At 48.3% G+C, this 20,987-nt stretch overlaps 2 protein-coding genes across 7 annotated transcripts in view; both read left to right on the forward strand.

Annotated features, from left to right (window-relative positions):
• The first annotated feature begins 12,019 nt into the window (after window positions 1–12,019).
• Window positions 12,020–12,193, forward strand: CTXND2 (cortexin domain containing 2). Its single transcript, XM_074938731.1, has one exon. It carries the CDS (start codon window positions 12,020–12,022, stop codon window positions 12,191–12,193), a length of 174 nt encoding a protein of 57 aa, XP_074794832.1.
• A 1,001-nt stretch (window positions 12,194–13,194) lies between these two features.
• The window catches only part of SETDB1 (SET domain bifurcated histone lysine methyltransferase 1), a 29,178-nt gene continuing 21,385 nt past the window's right edge, over window positions 13,195–20,987 (forward strand). Inside the window, exons 1-7 of one of the 6 annotated variants that reach the window (XM_074938674.1) lie at window positions 13,195–13,317; window positions 15,111–15,327; window positions 16,064–16,236; window positions 17,777–17,814; window positions 18,085–18,184; window positions 18,720–18,890; window positions 20,336–20,537. In XM_074938674.1, coding sequence (XP_074794775.1) covers window positions 15,116–15,327; window positions 16,064–16,236; window positions 17,777–17,814; window positions 18,085–18,184; window positions 18,720–18,890; window positions 20,336–20,537 — 896 coding nt within the window. In that variant the 5' untranslated portion in view covers window positions 13,195–13,317; window positions 15,111–15,115. Of the gene's footprint in view, window positions 13,318–14,022; window positions 14,426–15,110; window positions 15,328–16,063; window positions 16,237–17,776; window positions 17,815–18,084; window positions 18,185–18,719; window positions 18,891–20,335; window positions 20,538–20,987 lie in introns of those variants that run through there. The other 5 variants (XM_074938678.1, XM_074938677.1, XM_074938675.1 and 2 more) reach the window with 5 other exon arrangements.

Raw genomic sequence — 20,987 nt, forward strand, 5'->3', positions numbered from 1 at the left:
TGTGATGTCCTTACCTCTCTACATAATGGAGCCAGCCCTGCTCCAGAAAAGTCCACACCAAAACCCCCGTTGACTTCAAGGGATGCAGGACCAGGACCAAGATATTTAGGGCTCAGTCTCTCTGGGCCAGATCCAGTGCCCATTCAGGTCAATGGGAGTCTTTGTATGGACATCAGTGAGTGCTAGATTAGGCCCAGTAATTGTCCATTGTAGGAGGATTCTTGCACCTTCCTATGAAGCAGCTGGTACTGGCCATTGTTGGAGGTAGGACACAGGCTGAGGTGGGCAATTGGTCTGATCTGATGCGGCAGTTCCTACATAGGGCATCAGGATCGGCTGTGGCTGTTTAATCTGCTGTGGTCCAGTGGTTAAAGCACCAATTTGGGAGGCCTGGATTCTAATCCCAGCTCTGCTGTGTGACCTTGAGCAAGGCACTTCTGGTTCTCTTCCTCTCCTTTGTCCATTCAGGCTATAAACTCTTTGGGGCAGGCCCTGTCTCACCTCTCACCATGAGGATATGCCAGTGCGTGACACAATGGAGCTCCAATCTTGGGTGCGGCCTCCAAGTGCTTCCGAATAATCCTGGGATTTTCTTGCCGCTGCTTTTTTCTGCTCTCTGAATGGTGCTCGATTAAACATGGCAAGTCAGAGCAGAGAAAGCTGGGGAGCTGTTCTTGTTCTGCCCATGCCAGCACAATGAACAGCGAGCTCAGCTCCCCTAGAGTTGGCTTTACCCATGCTCTGAATGCTTCTGAGGAGCAAGTGACAATTTCCCAGCCACTCAAGAGGGTGTTTGTCCCTGTTGATAAAGTGACCTTTGCTTCTGCTTATCCAGTAAGGTTTATGTAATCCGCTTATCTAGCAGAGTTCATATAATCAGATCCCTCATTGGGGACCTGGCTTGACCCTGGATTACACTGGAGACTTCTCCCAAATGGATGTGATAAAAATGGCCTTGCCTAGATAGGACTTGGTCTTGCAAGGGTTCTGATCCCCTCTGGGAAGGGTCTCAGTGCTCTCAACAAAGGGGCTCCTCACCTCGCAGCCATCGGCCCCTAAATCCTTTTTGCATCTGGATCAGGAAAGAGGAGGCTCATGGGAATCTGTTCCGAAGCTGGTGCTAAAGCCACCTTTCCCACGGCTCCTGGTGCAAAACTTTAAAAATGATGTCCCATGACTGGGGTGTGTGGGACAAAGGGCATTTCTTCCTGGCAGCTCAGCTAGAGATCAAATTATGGCCTGGAGCATGAGACTGCCTTGTCATTTTCATCCTAGCTGTTGTCACTCCAGCTGCCATTCTTATTCCCATAAGCACCATGTCCCCGTTTTCCCCCCTGATAAACTAGAAATGGTCAACATGTTTTTACCGCCCCCAAAAAAAGTCCCACTGAAAAATGGATTTAATCAAAAATGATTTTTTTCACTGGAAAAGGACATTTTTGATGGCAAATTTCATTTGAGTTTCCAAAAAGTGTTCAAAATGGGAATTTTTGTCCCCCTCCCCCCTTTTCCTTTTTCAGCTACACAGTGCCACAGAACGACGGATGTCAAGGGTTTTCCCCATACACCCCTGCCCCTCACAAACTTTTTTTTCACCACTCTGTAACTTGTTCAGACTCCCTCCACTTTGATAAAGTTACCACATGGCAAAGGGGGAAATGAAACACTGTATTCTAGAGTCGCCAGACTCATCTCGCCCAGCAGCCTGTCTCTGACAGTGGCCAGAACCAGCTGCTTCACGGAAAGGTGCAAGAAATTTCCTGATCCCTAGTGGCTAGAGATTGTCTTTGTTACGTTCATGGCATATGCCAGGGGTGGCCAACCTGAGCCTGAGAAGGAGCCACAATTTACCAATGTACATTGCAAAAGAGCCACAGTAATACGTCAGCAACCCCCCATCAGCTCCCTACTTCCCTCCCCCCACGCTCCCAGCGCCTCCTGCCCTCCAGCAGCCCCGCCGATCAGCACCACCCCCTCCCTCCTCACACCTCCCAATCAGCTGTTTCGTGGTGTGCAGGAGGCTCTGCGGGGGAGGAGCAAGGGCATGGCAGCCTCAGGGGAGGGGGCGGGAAGGGGTGGAGTGGGAGCAGAGCCAGGGGTTGAGCAGCAAGCACCCCCCCGGCCCATTGGAAAGTTGGAGCCTGAAGCTCCAGCCCCGGAGTCAGTGCCTAGACAAGGAACTGCATATTAACTTCTGAAGAGCTGCATGAGGCTCCGGAGCCACAGGTTGGCCACCCCGGCAGATGCACACAGAAGTTAAAGAAACACATAAAGAACTCCTCTTGCTGGAAGGTTGCAACGTAACATTCCTTACATCTTAGATTTCAGAATGATAACACACAAGGACCCAAAAAACCAAGAGCAACAACTCAACCCGCCTTACTCTAAGGAAGCTACCTGGCTGCAGACAGACTCTGATCTTCCGCTTCTCTATTGAGCCCGTTAGCATGTCACCAAACCCAGGAAAACCCTTATGGGTTAGTGATAGCTTGTAATTTTACCCTAGTTTTCAGTAGACCACATTCTTAAGGCATGAAACATGAAGTGTAATATCTCCTCCAAAATGTATGTCAGCATAAATTGTAACTCTGGCTGTTCTTGTTATCCATATAAATGTCCAATCCCTTGCTGAATCCTGTGAAGGGTTTAGCCCCAATGACTTCCTGTTGCAGAGAGTTCCACAGTCTAATCACAGGTGTGAAAAAACTTTTCCCAGTTCTGAATTAGATGAGAGTAAATATGCAAGTAATTGTTTGCTTTATTGTTTTAAAATTATTTTTTCTCTAATGCACGGGTCACTATAGTAGTCAAGACATGGCAGCACGGGCTTGTACCTGGGCGACTAGCCCATCTGAGATTGCTAACTTAAAATGAAGCACGTACATAAGTGGCTGCATGATTAGGGCCTAAGGGTGAAATATGCCCCACGCGGAGGGCAAACCCAGGGCTCAGGTACCCTTAAGTCTTGTTTCGATCATCTAAGTGAGACTTAAGTGATGTGTATGCCTTGTGCTAAACCACCTTTAATTCAACTGAGCAAGTACTGCAATAATTCTGACACACACACACCAATCCTGCAAGGCAGTGAGCACCTTCCGCTCCTGTTGAGATCAGTGGGAGTGGGGGGCTCTCAGCACCTCCCAGGATCCAGGCCTTAAAGCCCAATCCAGCAAACAGTTATTCCCAGGCACGGTGGAAGTAAACATGGCTGTGTTTGGAATGAAGGGTCAGGTCCTTGGTGGGGGATATAATATGATAGCGCCTCTTACTGACCAATCCGTTAAGATACCCATTGGCTAGTGAGAATCTGGTTTGAAAGGGTGCCTCTCCCGCTGAGCCACGTGCTCTGTGCCCAGCACAGTTTTCATCACGCTGTTGAAAGACAACTGTGGAAATATTTTCTTGATGACCTGGGCTATAATTTCATCTGTGAGGGATCATTTTGTTCTCATTACTGGGAGTGCCTGAAACCCAATGCTGTCACATTTCTGAAGTATTTATGAAGCTTCTGTAGCAGCAAACACAGCAAGGAGTCAGGGAGAGCAAGCAAGTCACAGCCCCAGCCAGACTGCCTAGGGTAATGAAAGTGTCGCACCACGGGGCAGAAGATGGGAGCTATTGAAAGATCCTTTGGGGTAGGTAAGGAATGTCCAGAGGTCAATAAAATCCAGACATGTGTGAAGGTAATGGGTCGCCAATGTTATATTACACTTAGAAAAATCTTTATACAGTGTGTACCTTTCTGTGGATTCTGTTTCTTTACATGCTATTTCACGTGTGTCTATAATTGTGCTCAAATGATATATAGTGCATGTGATGTAATCTAGCTGTACACACCCCTCTCTCTTGCAAATGACATATGGATGGTTACGAATTTTTAAAATGCTATTGACTTTTCACCACCAACGCTGTTTACACTTTTTTTGCACATTGGACAATGGAAGGAGGCTACTTAGTTTCACTTTCTGTTTCTAGTCAGTTTCACTTTCTGGCTAGCCAGAAGCTGCTGCATTTCTGTTTCTAGCACTAAAGGGGAAGATTTTGATGACTTTGTGTGTTTTCACCACATTGTTTAATAAATAGAAAATAGAACTTCTGTGTTCAGAATAGAAGTTAAAACAAAATGAGGGCTATTCTTTGTCTTATTCAACCAGCGATGCTGGAACCATTTTATAGTGGGGTTGCTGAGAGCCATTGAACCAAACTGTAAACCCTGTATGTAATGGAAACCACTTCAAGTGAGGGGGTGCTGCAGCACGCACTGCACTCCTACTTCCAGCACAGCACCTATGTATTCAGCCTAAATTCGGGGGCCTACAGTAAAGAATCTCTAAAAGAACTGGCTGTTCAGTGCCAAACTAAAACAGTGTCACTTAGAGCACTGCTCAGAATTAATACACAAATAGCAACACATTTCACCAGCAGCCAAAATTACTAAGGTCTGGTCTACACTTAAAAGTTTTCCGACAATTTTGTGAAAAAAAAAAAAAAAATCAAAGCCCAAATGACACAGCTGTCCTGCCAACATCCCTAGCGTAGACAGTTATTCTGTCAAACCATGACTTTTGGCAGCCCAGCTAATTTTGTTCAGGGACCTGGTATAAGATACAGCAGGAAACAAACTGTTTTTGCCTGCATAAGCTGTCTCCACTCAGAGGGTTTGATGGTCTAGCTTGATGAGTTTGGATACATTGGCAAACCTTTTCCAGTGTAGGCAAGAGCTAAGATTGTGCAGTGAATGTTCAGTCTGTTTTGTGGAGGGAGAGGTGTATAATGAATGGTTTAAAAAAAAAAAATCATTCTGGTATGGAAAGTGGCTTAAAAAAAAACCTTTTATTTGCATAGCTGCTGCCAGACGGAGATGACTCACGCCCTGTTCTTGTTAAATCACTGTAGCAAGGTTGAGCACTCACCGCCGTGGCGCCTCCTGCTAGTCATCCGGGAATTAGCTCAATTCCAGCACTCAGAGCACCTCCTGCTGGCCAGGGTCCCTCCCAGACCCCAGTGCCCTTTACCTTAGGGTTCTGCCCACAGCAGTGCCCCCACACTCTGGGTCTCCCCTCCCAGGGGAATCCCCAACCCCTGTCTACTTTGCCTCAGTGGCTACTGCCAGTCATCATCTAGCCCCATTTCTCTGGGACAGACTGCAGTCTGTAATGGCCACTCATCACTGGCAAGGGGGTTGGACCAGCAGCCTCTGCCTATCCCCGGGTTCCACCTCTGCAGCCCCAGTACCTCCCTAGGCCTTAACAAGGCCTCAGCCTGGGGAACTGCCAGGCTGACGCTCCCCAGCTCCCCTTGCCCTCCCCTAACACTACCCTGCTTCAGTACCCTGGGCTCCCAGGCAGCCAGGTCCTTCCCACTCCAAGGCTGGGGAGAAACACTCTGTTGCCTGTCTCACTGCCCTTTTATCAGGGCCAGCTGTGCCCTGATTGAGCTAGCCACACCTGGAGCCAGCTAGCCAGCCAGCCTTCCTCAACTGCTCTTAATCCCTTTTCTAATTGGTCCCAGCCACAGCCCTCTCCAAGGGCTGCTTTTAACCCCTGCTCTCCTTGAGTGGGGCAGGCGCCCCACTACAATCACATACTCTGATATCACAGAAATGCACAATCGTTATCATGAATGCATTAGGCAGTAAATTACATCTGTACCTATATGAAACTAATAATGTACGTGTACTCTAGCAGAGAACCTTGTACCTACATAAAAGATCCATAGACTTTAAGGGCAGAAGGGACCATTAGATCATCTGGTCTGACCCCTTGTGGAACAGGCCAGAGAACTTCTGTACTGAAAGCAATAACTTGTGTTTGGCTAAACATCTCTTTCCGAAAGACACCCAGACTTGATCTGAAGACATTAAGAGACGGAGAATCCACCACTTCCCTTGGGAGTTTGTCCCAGTGATTAATCAATTTTGCACCTTATTCCTCATTTGAATTTGTTTGGCTTTAACAAGCCAGTTATAAGCCAGTATATAATTATACTTGAAAGATGTAGAAAGAATCTATAATAAAGACTCAATCATCTTTAGCTACAGAATGCCGGGCGTAAAAGCAAAGTCCTTCCTTCCTTGCTTGCATGTGCGCCTTGTGCAGGTGTGCCGCGTCCATACAGTCACATTAGGATGTTTTTAAATAAGGAAAGACACAGCTTTAAAGCTTGCTGTTAACACTCCGCTATGCTCTACTTTCCATTCTCCAACCACAGACTCTTCCAGCTTCCCACGAGGCATTCTGAATAATGGTATCTACAAGGCATTTCTTGTACTGAGCAGCACTGTAATGAGAACTGCCACTAGAAGGCATTCAAAAAACTACAGACCATGTTGTCGAAAGCACTCAGGCCTCGTCTACATCTAAAACTTAGGACAACCTAGCTACATCACTGGGCTGTGAAAAATTTCCCTGTGCGACCTAGTTAAGTTGAGCTAACCCCTACTGTAGATGCACGTAGGTCAACAGAAGACTACTACCTCCCAGAGAGATGGATTACCTCCACTGATGGAAAAACCCCTTGCGGCAATGTAAGACGCGTCTACACTACAGCGTTAAAGTGGCACAGCTGTGCCACTGTAGTGTAGACATACCCTCAGTATTGTTCTAATGCTGTTCCCATTAAAGATGAAGGGGCAGAGTTTAGACTAATGTCGGGTGCTTTAGGAGTAGGGTTACCCACTCTGACAGAAGCTATTCCAGGAGATTTCCCCCCCCCCAACATGACATACTGTCCTTTTCTTAAAATATCCTATTAAAATTTCCTGGATTGCTTTCAGTAGTCATTGGGAGATCGATGGCGATTCCAGGAGACTCCAGGCCAATCCTGGGGGTTGGCAACCCTATGTAGGAGCAGAGAGCAGCCAAGCCTGACAGCTTTGCACTATTGCATCGCTGGAAATAAATCTTTCCAATGAAATCCCCATTTATCTCATTGTCTCGTGACAAATATTTTCTCCTCCTAAATTGGCCTGGATGCCCCATACCCACTCCTTGGAGATCTGATTGCTAAGGCTCTGGACTTGGCATTGAAAAAAAATCTTAGCTATGCTTCTCCTGTGGCCTTGGGTGAGCCACTTGAACCCAGATCCACAAAGGTATTTAAGTGCCAGACCCCCACTGATTTCAATGGGAGTTTGGCATGTAAGTACCTTTCAGGATCTGGCCCTTCATTTCCCCTCCTGCCCTTTGTCTCAGACTGTGAGCTCTTTGGGACAGGAATTGTCTCTCCCTATGTGTCTGTGTTGCTATAGTAATTCAAATCGTGATCTGCAACTTGTGAGTTGCAAAGGTCAAAAGCAGCCCTGGTGTTACAAATCAGTCAGCGCCCTGATAGCATGGCTGAGCTGTTGTTTTCTTAGCTGGGGGCAGGTTGTTTACCAACCCTGCTCCTGAGTCCAAATTTCCTTAGCAAAGGAGCAGCTACGGCTCACTGTTCTTTTTCTTGGTTTTGCTGGAAAGAGAAAGATTTTGATTTTCTCACAGTTAGGAGCTCGGCAAACTCTTTACACTGGTGTTGGAGAGGTGGAAAGGCACCACCAGAAAAACACACAGCCTGCTGCAGCATGGACATTGGAAATCACAATTAGGATCTGAATGCAGCATAACCACAGCCGGCCCATGACCTACTGTCCCGCCCATCATCTGCCATGCCCTCGCTAGGCGTTACTAATGGGAGCCAATGAAATGAAGATGGCTAAACAAAAGGGAGCGAAAAAACAGGGAAATTCCGAATCTTTGCCATCCAAAGCGCCTGGAGGCATGTCTGTTTGGACGAAAAACAAGGAGGCATTGCAGATTTTCCAAAACTGTAGCTGTTTTACGCTGGGCACTGCTGCAATTGAGGGCGTCAGAATTTCCACTGTAAAAATCTTTCTGCTGTATATGCCACGTAACGAAGCCTAAAAGACGATGGAAACAGCCCCCCTGAGAATCCTTCCCCAACACAGGGGGCCTCCCCAGCCTGTGTGGAGCCAGCACAAGAGTCCTGCACTAGCCTCCGGTGAAGGGAGTGAACTGTGCCGTAGCCAGAGCTCAATGCACTGTGGCTAAGTTCTGCTTCCCAGGGTAGTGGAGTGTAAGTTAGAGCAGCTGCAGGATTGCTCTGACTTACATCAGGACTGGGCAGGCCCAGAAGAAGTTGAGTGCAGTTTGGGGATGTATTAGCAGGAGTGTCGTAAGCGAAGCAGGAGTAATTCTTCAGCTCTACTCTGCGCTGATTAGGCCTCAACTGGAGTATTGTGTCCAGTTCTGGGCACCATGTTTCAGGAAACATGTGGACAAATTGGACAGAGTCCAGAGAAGAGCAACAAAAGTAAATAAAGGTCTAGAAAACATGACCTGTGCGGGAAAATTGAAAAAATTGGGTTTGTTTAGTCTGGAGAAGAGAAGACTGAGAGGGGACATGAGAACAGTTTTCAAGTACATAAAAGGTTGTTACAAGGAGGGAGGAAAAATTGTTCTCCTTAACCTCTGAGGATGGGACAAGAAGCAATGGGCTTAAATTGCAGCAAGGGCGGTTATGTTGGACATTAGGAAAAACTTCCTGTTGGGGTGGTTAAACACTGGAATAAATTGCCTAGGGAGGTTGTGGAATCTCTGTCATTGGAGATTTTTTAAGAGAATGTTAGACAAACCCCTGTCAGGGATGGTTCAGATCATTCTTAGTCCTGCCAGGAGTGCAGGGGACTGGACTTGATGACCTCCGGAGGTCCCTCCCAGTCCTGAGTCCATGATTCAAGGCACCTTAACACGCAACCTCCCACATGCTCCTGCCCCAAGGGCAGGAATGGAGTAACTGAGAATCAGGCCCAATAGTCTTACATCTAAACATCAGCATAGGAGATGGCTAGTCTGTTACACTCCTTTAACTCTTTCCTTCATGCCCCTGTGTCTCTCCCTCTCCCGTGGATCAGATACACTTCAGGGGTGCAACGAGAACGGGAGGTTGAATGGGGACATCACTAACCCTGACTGTGCGCACCTTGATCCCTCAACGGTCTGCTTCTCCCACAGGTCTCTTACCACCACCACCTCCCACGCAGCCCACTATGCTGGCAACATCCTCCTCGAGCTGATCCACAAAGCTACTCGCTTGCCTCCGATCTCAGACCCACTGATTTCACGGTGCTCACAAGAAAATGGCTAATTATGGGCAGGCCGATGGGCAGCCATGAGGAGGCCTAAGGAGAGGAAGGGTGGTCCAGTGGTCAGGGTGTGGCTGACTTGGGAGAGCTGGGGTCGGTTCCACAGGTTTCCTCTGTGACACTTTTAACAGCCACGTCAGACTTTGCTCTAACAGTCTCGTTACCGAACAGCTTCAGTTTCTTTCTGTGCCACCTCCTGGCCCATCAGGGAATTGCAACTCAGTTTGACTCTACAGGTTTAGTGGCCTATGCGAAATGAGGTTGGTGGGTCTCGGTATATCCCCAAAGGGACAGGTGTCCACACGGCACAACCAGCACCCCAGCAGGCGATATCTGCTCCCCTCAGACATACGAACGCTAGTGAGTTTGGGGCCTCATGGAACCTCAGTTCAAGTCCTTGCCCTGCTACAGAATCCCTGTGTGACTTTGGGCCAGTCACTTAGTCTCTGTGACTCAACTGCAAAATGTGATTAATAGCCCTACTGCCCACTGATGTTGGGAGGATAAATACAGTAAACATTGTGAGGTGCTCCAATATTGCAGTAAAGGGGGACATATTGCAGTAGTGCCACGGGGCCAGTCATGGATCAGGTCCCTATTGTGTTAGGTGCTGTATAAACACAGAACAGCCTCAAAGGGCTTACAATATAGTTCACTTTTTGGCAGGTTCGGCAAAGACGCCAAAGACTGAGCAGGCTCCGGCGTCTGAGCGACCCTCTCGATCGTAGTCCTCCGTAGGGAGAGAGGCTTCAGGGTAGGGGGAATTAGAGATGCTTGCCCTGCTTCTGCCCACGTTCTCTGGATAAACAGAGGACTCCAAAGTCACTGAGACAGTCCATCCGGCACCTTTCACCAGTTCTATTCTATACAGGTCCTTACACCATGCTCATCACTGTAGCATTTGAGCTCGCAGGGGCGCGCTAAGCAACGTGACTACACATCTGAAACAGTGAAAATACACCAGTAGTGAAATCACGCGAGAAACAACCCCCCACCAGACATAGGATGGGCATGTGCTAAGATTTCAGCCTGGCATTTTCAGTGTCATTTTCCCCCGGAACTAAATGGACAACAGGACGTAAACAAGTTATTTATAAACTGAAATTCACCATCATCTTGATGGTGAGTCAGGTCATGTACCAAAGGTACTTCCATGCATCACATCGGGTTGAGCACTTCACCCTCTTTAATGTCTGTCTGTATCTTCACAACCCCCCTGGGAAGTGCTATTATCCTCAGTAGACACATGGGGAATGGAGGCACAGAGGCAGGCATGCTCCAAGTCCCCTGTAGAGCATAGCTACCAGATCAGGCCCCCCACAAAACACAGCAGAAGGAGGAGCTGCCACTCCATAGCTCAGTGGTTAGAGGGCTGAAGCCTGCATCAGAGAAGGAACTTGAGTGTAGGTCTCTCCCCTCTGAGATGAGTGCCCTACCCAGTAGGCTAAGGGGTTTTTCAGGGTAGGCCTTTCTCCAGCTCTCCTCTTGAAGCTGGTCCACTTTGTAGATATAGAGAAATAAACATGAATTGGGCCAGAGTGAGAATGAATGTATAGCTCAGTGACTAGGGGAGTGTGGGAGAGTCGGGCCTCTCTTCGGAGCACTTCTTGGTGCATAACCAAGGCAGTACGTGCTGTGGCACGTGCCTTAGGTGGAACGTGCTTGCTCCAGGCTGGGGTTGATAGGCAATGGAAAGAGCTTGATAAGTTTATGGAGGGGGGTGATCCGAGGAGATTGCCTGCAATGACACATGGCCCATCCACGATGGCTGTTAATAAATATCTCCAACGGCCAGAGATGGGACACTAGAGGGGGAAGGCTCTGAGTTACTACAGAAAATTCGTTCCCAGGTGTATGGCTGGTGGGTCTTGCCCACATGCTCAGGGACTAACTGATCATCACATTTGGGGTCAGGAAGGAATTTTCCCCCAGGGGTCAGACTGGCAGAGACCGTGGAACCTTTTTTGTCTTCCTCTGCAGTGTGGGGCCTGGGTCACTTGCTGGTTTGAACTAGAGTAAATGGTGGATTCTCTGTAACTTGAATTCTCTAAATCAAGTTTTGAGGACTTCAGTGACTCAGCCAGAGGTTATTTATGGGCCTACTGCAGGAGCGAGTGGGTGAGGTTCCGTGGCCTGTGAAGTGCAGGGGGTCATAGGCACCAACTTTTCCCGGCGCTGGTGGGTGCTCCCCCCTGGCCCCGCCCTGATTCCACCCCTGCCCCGCCCCCATTCCAACCTCTTCCCCAAAGTCCCTGCCCCAACTCCGCCCCCTCTTTGCCCCTACTGCACTCCTTCCCTAAATCCCTGCCCCAGCCCCGCCTCTTCCCAGAGCGTGCCGCGTTCCCCCTCCCTCCCAGTGCTTGCCGCCGCGAAACAGCTGTTTCGCGGCGGCAAACGCTGGGAGCTGGGGGAGAAGCAGGGACGCGGCACGCTCAGGGGAGGAGGCAGAGACGGACCGGAGGTGAGCTGGGGCGGGGGGTGGGGCAGGGAGCTGCAGGTGGATGCAGAGCACCCATCAATTTTTCCCCATAGGTGCTCCAGCCCCGGAGCACCCACGAAATAGGTGCCTATGCACGGGGTCAGACTACATAATCATGATGGTCCCTTTTGGCCTTAGAGTCTGTGAGCTGAAAAACCATGATTTTCTGCCACGGCAGGTAATATGGTCCTTCTGATTCCATACTTAGCTATTTGGGCCAGGGACTGTCATTGTGTTGTCTACAACACTGAGCACAATGGGGACTTAACTGGAACCCCCTGGCGCTATCACAATACAAATTATTATCAACAATCATGATTTCCTTCCCAAACTCTGCCGTGCAGGTGATGGATGTGCTGGAGCTCAGAGGACGGAGAAGGGAGTGAAGGCGGAGCCCGATGGACAGCCCGACAGTGCAGCCGTACGTCGACGTGGACAAGGGGTTTGCCATTGGGTTTGTCATCCTGATGTGCTTCTTCCTGATGGCCATGATTGTGAGATGCGCCAAGCTGATCGTGGACCCCTACAGCGCCATCCCCACCTCCATGTGGGAGGAGGAGCAAATCAATTGACTTGCAATAAAGAGGAGGGAAATTGGTAATCAAGTCTATGTGTTTGACTCCTTTGCTGTCCCTGTAATCCCTGCCCCTGCAGGGAAAAGAAGATTCCGTAGTTTAAATTGTGCATTTGACAAAATCTGATGCTAATGATCATGCCTGGTACCCTCCATTTGAGGATCTCAAAGCACGTTTCAATGGACTCAGCTTCATAAAACCTCCGGGAGGTAAGTGAATATACTAAACCCCTTGTGTCAAGTGAGCCACTGGCCAAACCAAAACCTTGAATTTAGGAATCTTGACTCTCTTTGTCTGAAACAGTAGATTCCTTATTGAAGAAGACAGTAGTAGCCATCTGGGCTGGCCGACCCCAACAGCAAGACGGAGTAGGAGACGGTTGCTTATGCCAGGCAACTGTTTCTACAAGGGGCAAGCGAGTGGCTGCAGATCAGCACACTCTGTTATGCCTGCACACCCATCACCGTGGTATCTGTGCACGATTAGCATAGGTCGCGTGGTGTTTCTCTCCTGTGATTCTGCGCATGTGTAGTCACCCCAGCGAGGTCCTCACCAAGGTCTGAACTCCCTCAGCCTCCAGCACAGGCCTCTCCCCTTTGAGATGAAGGGGCAGCAGTAGTAGGCTGTTACCCCTCCGGCGGTCCCACCGCTAGCGCAGGGGCACGTGGCACCCAGCTACGCGCCGCTCAGAGGCTTGTGCCCAAGTAGCCCCCATGACTCCAGCAGGGATTCTGGAAGTGCGTGCCGGGGGCGGACTCCTGGGTTTCATACGCGGCTCTGCCACTGACTCGCCGTGTGATCTCGGGCAAGTCCCCCTGCCCCTTTAAGAGAAGCCTCAGCCCGCCGATGCGTCGCCTCCAACAAGGGTCTCGCAGCCCTCCCAGCGCATGCGCAGCGGCCCAAACAGAGCGACGGGCCGCTAGCCCTTTAAGAGAGCCCCTCCCACCCCCAGGCGTCATTGGCGCATGCGCAGTATCCACGCGTGTGTTCTCGTCCCGCTCTCAATCGGAGCTCACTTGAGCTTCGCGGGCTACCGTCGCCGGAAGTGTCGTGAGGTCCCATCCGGTCCGCTCCCAGCGGCGGCTCCTCAGAAACTGTCCCCCCCCCCTCCCCGGGGAGAGGTGAGGGCTGCAGGCTCCGGGGGTGGGAAGGGAGAAATGGGGGGGGGGGCGTTCCCTGGAGGCGGGGCGTTGGGGAGCCCGGGGGGCGGTGGGGGAGGGGGCGTAGGGGAGGGTTCTGGGGCGCGATGGGGGAGGTCGGGCGGGGGTTCTGGGGATCCAGGGGCGCGCTGGGGCGGGGCACATGGTCTCTGGAGGCGCGGGGTTGGGGAGCCCGGGGCGGGGATGAGCTGGGGAAGGGGCATGGGCGGCTCTGGGGAGCCAGGGGCTGATGGGGGAGGCAGGGACCAGGGAGTGGGACTGGGGGAGGGGGGCTGGAGTGGGGGCATACGGGTGGAGCTGGTTGAGTGGGAGACGCATAAGAGGTGGCTCTGGGAGGCTAAAAGACGGGAGATGGCTTAAGAGAGTCAGTGGAAAGAGGGCTGGGAGCCAGGAGATGAGCGGGGTGGAGCCAGGAGCCCTGGAGAGGAGATGACCTTGGGGAGCCAAGGGGGCTGGAGGTAGGGGTTGAGGGGAGAGCTGGGGAGCCAGAAGATGATTGCAGGGGGGAGGTCGGAGCCATGGGACCAGGGGGTAAGCAGGAGAGTCAGGGAAGTAATGAGAAGGTGGCTGGAGCCAGGAAGTGGCAAAGGAAGTGGGATGGCATGGGGAAAGACAGGTGTTCTGGGATGGAGGGATGGCTGTGTGGCTGGGGAGCTGGGGGCCGGTATCTAGATGCTGTTGTGATGATCCATGTTCTCTACATGGATGGATGCGTAGGGGGCAGTCTTGGGTTATTTTCATGTACGTAGGCCGGGGGTATTGGATGCCAACCGAAGGATTATGGTATCTTTTTCTCTTTGGTTAGGCAAGTAGAACTTGTGTTAGCATGGGAGCGAGCCCAGCCGTGTCTCAGATGGCTACGAGGGGGATTGCTGGGGGTTGTTAGGGGAAGGATGGTGAGGTGTAAACTTTGAAAATTCAGAAGGCTTGGAGAATTTGTCCAAACTGAAATTCTAGATGTTTTAGGGCCCCTCGGCCCCCTAATTCATTTACAACCACTTCCAGCAACCCAAAATGTAGATACTCAGTAACAGAGTAGGAAGCAGAAACACAAAGCTAGTTTTTCCAGGTAATCTTGTTTTGTTTATACAGAACCTTTAAACTGAAGTAACAGCCATGTTAGTCTGTATTCGCAAAAAGAAAAGGAGTACTTGTGGCACTTTAGAGACTAACCAATTTATTTGAGCATAAGCTTTCATGAGCTACAGCTCACTTCATTGGATGCATCCGATGAAGTGAGCTGTAGCTCACGAAAGCTTATGCTCAAATAAATTGGTTAGTCTCTAAGGTGCTACAAGTACTCCTTTCCTTTTTACTCTGTTATTGGTGTATTGGAAGCAGCATTCTGAATAGTCATATTCTGTGTAGCTCCTTGTTTCAAGAGGAAGGCATGATATTTGAAATTATGTTGAACATTTTATTGATTCCATCTCTACATTCAGTCAACTCAAGTTAAGCACCAGTTCATGTGCACCTGTTGGGGATAGATCACTTGACGGTTACCTGTTCTGTTCATTCCCTCTGGGGCACCTGGCATTGGCCACTGTTGGAAGACAGGATACTGGGCTAGATGGACCTTTGGTTTGACCCACTATGGCTGCTTTTATGTTCTAATGTTCATATGCTTATGAGGCCTTTTGCTACAGTCAGGAGAGTATAATGGTAAAATACATAGGCTGTGGCTTATAGTGTGTGTGAGGAAAACCGTGAAACCTTACATGTTGTCTCATATTTCTTTATTGCTTTGGTTTTAGCAAAAATGGATTCTCCGGAAGTAACAGAGTTGCAGCAAGAAGTGATGGAAGAGTTGGGGATCTCTATGGAAGAGCTCCAGCAATTCATTGACGAGGAGCTGGAGAAGTTTGAGTGCGTGAAGCAGCGGAAACAGCAGCTGGAAGAGCTGGAAAAGAGCGTGGAACAGAAAGAAGCAGAAGTGGCATATGTCGACCAGCTCTTCAATGATGCTTCAAGGTGGGCACACTTGTAGTGGCAGCTTTGTGTTGAACAGTGAGTTAGTGGAGGTAGCAAGGAGCATTCAGGAACAGGGAATTGGGTCTCAAGCCTTGTCCGGATTGGTGGGCAGTGATCGATCCAGCAGGGGTCGATTTATCGCATCTAGTCTCGTATAGACATGATATGTCAACCGCTGACCACTCTCCTGTCGACTCTGGTACTCCACCAGAAGGAGGAGTGCAAGCAAAGTCGACAGGAGAGCGTCAGCTGTCGACTTACCACAGCGAAGACACCATGGTAAGTAGATCTAAGTACGTCGACTTCAGCTACGCTATTCACGTAGCTGAAGTTGTGTATCTTAGATCAGCCCCGTGCGGTAGTGTAGACGAGCCCTCAGGTTCTATTTCCGTCTCTACCACTGACTTTGCAGTGTGATGTGTAGGCAAGTTTTCGGAAGTGTTCACTAACTTTGTGTGGTTTGGTATCTGTTTGTGTGTATGTCGTGCGAAGCCACGTTCTGTGGTGGCTTTGAGTCCTTCAGGTTAAAGTTTGTCCAACCCCTAATTATGGTTTGTTTACTGAGGTGAAGTCACAGTTCAGCTTAGTGCTAGTGATGGCAGCAACTGCTGAGTAGCCCCTTAACGTAGCAGGTACTGCTGTGCAAAACGTTCTCCTCCTTCTGGGAGGGGTGGGGTACAGCTGTACTCATCTTGGAGCTTTCTCTCTGCCCCTCTTTTCCCCCAATACGCTGCAGAGCCATTGGTAAATGCGAGATACTGGTAAAAGATCTCTACTCCAAGCTGGGCCTTCAGTATCGTGAGAGCAGCTCTGAAGATGAGGACTCAGCTTCCAAGCCGATGGAAGTGATCGAAATCCCAGATGAGGATGACGACGATGTTATGAGTATTGATTCGGGTTGGAAGCGCAGTTCAGTGTTCCATATGACGTTGGGGAGTGGGTTGGTGAAGGGTGGGGGAGATGAAAATGTATCCCTGGAAAGAATAAGAAGGGGAATGAGGAGTTGGTGAAGGAGCATCCTCAAGAATATGCATTAGGACCATTGTTCCTCAGGCTGTGGAGGACCAGATGGAGACTCCCATGGAGTCTGTGGCAAGTGTAATAAAGAGTGGTACTTGCGAAGTCAGTGCATTTGTTCCTGGAATTGAAAGGAGTTAAATTGGGAAGCTCTCAAATGACAACCCCCCCCTCCCCATTCTCCTGCTGTCTCAGGAGTAGTGCAGATAAGCTGCATCGAGCACTCAACAGCCAGAAGGGCTAGTTAACTCATCCCAAAGCACAGCTTTCTGGTGGGGAAGGAGGAGGATGAAATGGGAGGGGATCCTGGGGAATCCTCTCTCCTCAAAAAATGAGGCAAAATTTGGGTCATGGGCTGAGATCCTGAGCACACTCAGCTCCCGTTGAAATCACTAGGTGTTGTGCATGCTCAAGCTGTGGCCCTCAGTTATCCTGAGATTCTGTTTATAAGGACTTCCTGTTTGAAGAGGGATGGCTTAATGGTATAAGCCTCAGTTTTGAAATAGCAGGACTTCTTGGAACCACACGTTTTAACCCTAGAAGGATTGGCATGTCCCTCCAGTCATTCTTAGGTATATAAAATGAGTTCCAACAGAGACTGGGAGTGGCTGGGTCATTACACATATTGAATCTATTTCCCCATATTAAGTATCCTCACACCTTCTTGTCAACTGTCTAAATGGGCCATCTTGATTATCACTACAAAAGCTTTTTTTTCTCCTGCTGATAATAGCTCATCTTAATTAGCCTCTTACAGTTGGCATGGCTACTTCCACCTTTTCATGTTGTGTGTATGTGTATGTGTATGTGTGTGTATATATATATAAAAACACACACACACATCTTACCATATGTTCCATTCTATGCATCCAATGAAGTGGGCTGTAGCCCATGAAAGCTTATGCTCAAATAAATTCGTTAGTCTCTAAGATGCCACAAGTCCTCCTGTTCTTTTTATTAAGATTACTGTGCATGTATTTCTTGGGAGAGTCCTTACAAGTTAAGATTCTGGATGACCTGCATAGATTGTAAACATTCTGTAGCTCTTAAGAGTTAAGGCCTGTCCAGGTCTTCCACCCCAAAACTTTCCCTTGCCTGTTGACCGCAACGCTTGTGTGCCAATTATCCCTCTGTAATGGTGCCTTTCACCTCAGAGGTGGCTGGATTTCATGGGAACTGTGAAACTTGTCTTAAGTGGCCCACTCCAATGACCAATGTAAATCTTTGGCTTAACAGAGTGGATCTTCTAATACATTTGTAAAAGAATTGTACTCTAAATTATATTTCTCCTTTTGGAATGGATGTTTTCCTCTGCCCCCTTCAATTTGCTTTGGTGTCTTGGCAGGAGGAGATTGTGGTCTGATTTAGACTCTTTTCCAGCGTCAGTTCCAAGCTTCAAGTGCTTTTTCTGTTTTCTTTCATTTAAATATAGGTGAAACCAGTAACAGAATCTCAAAGGATCAGACGCTGGTGAGTTGGAAAAGACTTGTTTTGTAATACAAGAATGCATTACAAGTAACAATCAGGGTGCGGTTGTGCTAGGCACTGGGCAAACATTAAAAAAGGTACTCCTTGCTCTGGAGAGCTGCCAGTCTTACATTTTGTTGAGCTTTGCTGCCTTGAGAAACTTGTAGGACAAACGAATCATGTTAAAGTTGCAACCCCTCAAAAAAAAAAAAAAAAAAAAAAGTTTATATTGAAAAGTGTCTTCATTTTTACCTCCTTCTTCCCTCCCTGTAGCTTCGAGAAGCCATGGCTGCGATGAGGAAGTCTGCCCAAGATGTTCAGAAATTTATGGAAGCTGTTAACAAAAAAACAAATGCCCAGGACCTGCAAAAAGGTGTGTTTGTGTGTGAGAGAGTGAGAGGGCTGTCCCATTACTGGCGTAACCATGTGCCCCGGCCTTTTATCTCAACCAAAGACAGGTCAAGGCTGTTCTGAGATAGAAAGTAATTGGGAGGATTGCAATAATCCATCTCTAGAATGTTACAGAAAGACCATAGTCTCTTCTTTGCTACTTGCCTGCTTGAAGGAACTGTCAGGTGGTTCGTGCCCCAAGTTTAGGTTTTGTCTCTTGACGATCTTTTCCAAACCCTAATAGTAATAACAACACTTCATAACACTGTGTTTTTTGTTAAAAGGGCTTAGTTTACACCTAACCCTGCAGGGTTTGCCACCCAAACATCACTGAGCTGGAGCATGAGAACCTGAAAGTGAAACTAACTAGCTTAGGCTGAGTGAAATAGCATAAATGTTGGCAAGCTAATGAGGTTTCTAGCTTGTCCAGCTCTAAGCTGAAGTGGTTTTTGGTTACACAGGTAAGAAGTTTGCTTTGAAAAATGATTTCGATTTCTCTTTTGTTCTCTCCTTGACAGATGGGCTATCCTCTCCTCCGAGCTCTGTTGGCACATCCCAGCAGGTGAGCTCTGCGCTTGCTGGGGGTGACCTCAGCAACGATGGTGACCTGGTGGTTGGTATGCGTATCTTAGGCAAGAAAAGGACCAAGACGTGGCACAAAGGAATTTTGATTGCAATCCAGGCAGTAGGTGAGTGAGTCCCACAGTCTTGGCTGTAAACTAGCCAGTGGTGTCTCAAGGTGAATGCAACATGGTAAGCGTCATTGTGAATTTAGTGACCAACGTGTGCTAGATTGCCAATCTTCTGTCCGCAGAACAAGTACAGCAAGGGGAGTAGCAGTGCAGTTTACTGCCATGTGGCCTTGTCAACTAGATTTGGACTACCATCTTATTTGACTCGCAGTGGCCAGCATATTGTATGTTGCCGTGGCAACTACACTCCCATCTGGCCTGGTTTTGAACTTGCTACCTACAAGTGAAATGCTATCTTAAGGTTTTCTGCTGCTACATGTCACCATATCTGAGCTCTTCATATCCTTAGGGCCATCCTATCTTTCCTTCAGATTAAGAGATTAAATATTTGAGTTTCAATACATAGTCCTTTGCTCTCCTCACCAGCTGTGGATCAGAGCAGCTTGTTTCGGGTGAGAAGGAGTCTAAAGATCGGTGCCGATCTACTGGTTATTTAATGTTTTCTTGTTGCTAATACCTGATGTTGAGGAAGGTACCTGAACCTTCTGTTTTAGCATAGCATAGCTTAGCTCAGGGTTGGCCAGATTCTGGTATCTTTCCTCTCTTAAGAACTTGTGTCCTTGAGATGGCAGAACTACACTGTTAGGAACATAGGAATTACTATACCAGACCAGAATATTCGTCCATCTATTCACAGGACCTGTCTCTGATACTGACCAGCTGCTTCAGAGGAAGAAGTGGGATAGTCGGGCCCCAGGGAAAGTGTCTTTATAGTCTGAAGCAGGAGGGTTTATATTTTCCCCAAACTTCTGTTTCGTTTTTACTTCTAGAACTGTTCCTGCAGCTGAGCTAACGGTAGTAATGGAATAAGTGTGTGTTCCGATATTTGCAAAAGCACTTGGAGGTAACATGGGCTTTCTATTTAAAACAGGAGTTTCGTCAAGATTTCCTGCATTCTAGTCCCTGTTTTATCATGGAGTGGATGGTGGGGCAAATCGTATCTCCTCACTGTTGTGCCATTTTCCCCCCCTGTGTAAAAGGGCATAATACTTGAGTGTCTCACTGGGGTGCCACGGTTGAATGGTTGTAGGTGCTTTTACATCATTGGATGAAAAGATACTGGATAAATGCAAAATATTCTAACTAGGGATGATAAATGATGTGGTCTTGCTAGTAATCTTCTGAATTAAACTCGTCTTAAGTGTTTCTTTCTTGGCTCATAGAGTCGAGTGGATGTTTTTGCTGAAAGATATGTTGTAGTTCAAAGGATAATTAATACAGGGAAGTCCCATGATTGTGTTTTATGCAGGAAGTCAGACTGGATGATTGCAATAGTCACTTCTTGCTTTATAATCTAATCTGACATTCTTTTTGGTAGTGGGACGTTAGTGTGAAGTGATGTGGTTCTCACTGACCATAGCCCTCATTAAAACACCTTTCAGGTGCTGGTAAGAAGTTCAAAGTGAAATTCGACAACAAAGGGAAGAGTTTGCTTTCTGGCAATCACATTGCATATGACTATCATCCCTCTGCCGAGAAACTCTACGTCGGAAGCCGGGTTGTGGCCAAATACAAGGATGGGAATCAAGTCTGGCTCTATGCTGGCATCGTGGCCGAAACGCCGAACATGAAGAATAAACTGAGGTATTAAACAACCTTCTCCTCCATAGTGGTGGTCCCAGTCTCAGGGGCAGTATATGTAGAATAGTAAGACTATAGTGAAGTTGAGGCTTTGTCTCAGATTCTAAACCTTGTTGTGAATTTGGGCGAACCAGCTTTTTAGTGAAGTGGTTTGGATCTTTGATGCTGAATCGCCTGAGAAGCATTCCCATCCCACTAGTCAGACAGTCAGAATTGCCATTCTGTGTGCAACTTTCTACTGAGAGAGTCCAATCGCACCTGCTAATGCCATGACCCTCCTGCTACAGGGTCTAGGAGTTAGGGTATGTCTACACTGCTGCAACAACAACAAAAAGTGTGTTCTTAACGCAGGTTAGCTAACCCGGGTTAACTAGCAGTGAAGACATGGCAATTCAGCTTTTAACTTGGGTTAGTTGCTAAAGTCCAACCCCATGCTCCCTATAAGCCTTAACT

The sequence above is a fragment of the Natator depressus genome, chromosome 24 (assembly GCF_965152275.1).
Source record: "Natator depressus isolate rNatDep1 chromosome 24, rNatDep2.hap1, whole genome shotgun sequence".
Taxonomy (NCBI): Eukaryota; Metazoa; Chordata; order Testudines; family Cheloniidae; genus Natator; species Natator depressus.

Excerpts from the sequence above, each read along its gene's own strand:
- CTXND2 (XM_074938731.1), top strand. The coding sequence starts at position 12,020 with ATGGACAGCCCGACAGTGCAGCCGTACGTCGACGTGGACAAGGGGTTT.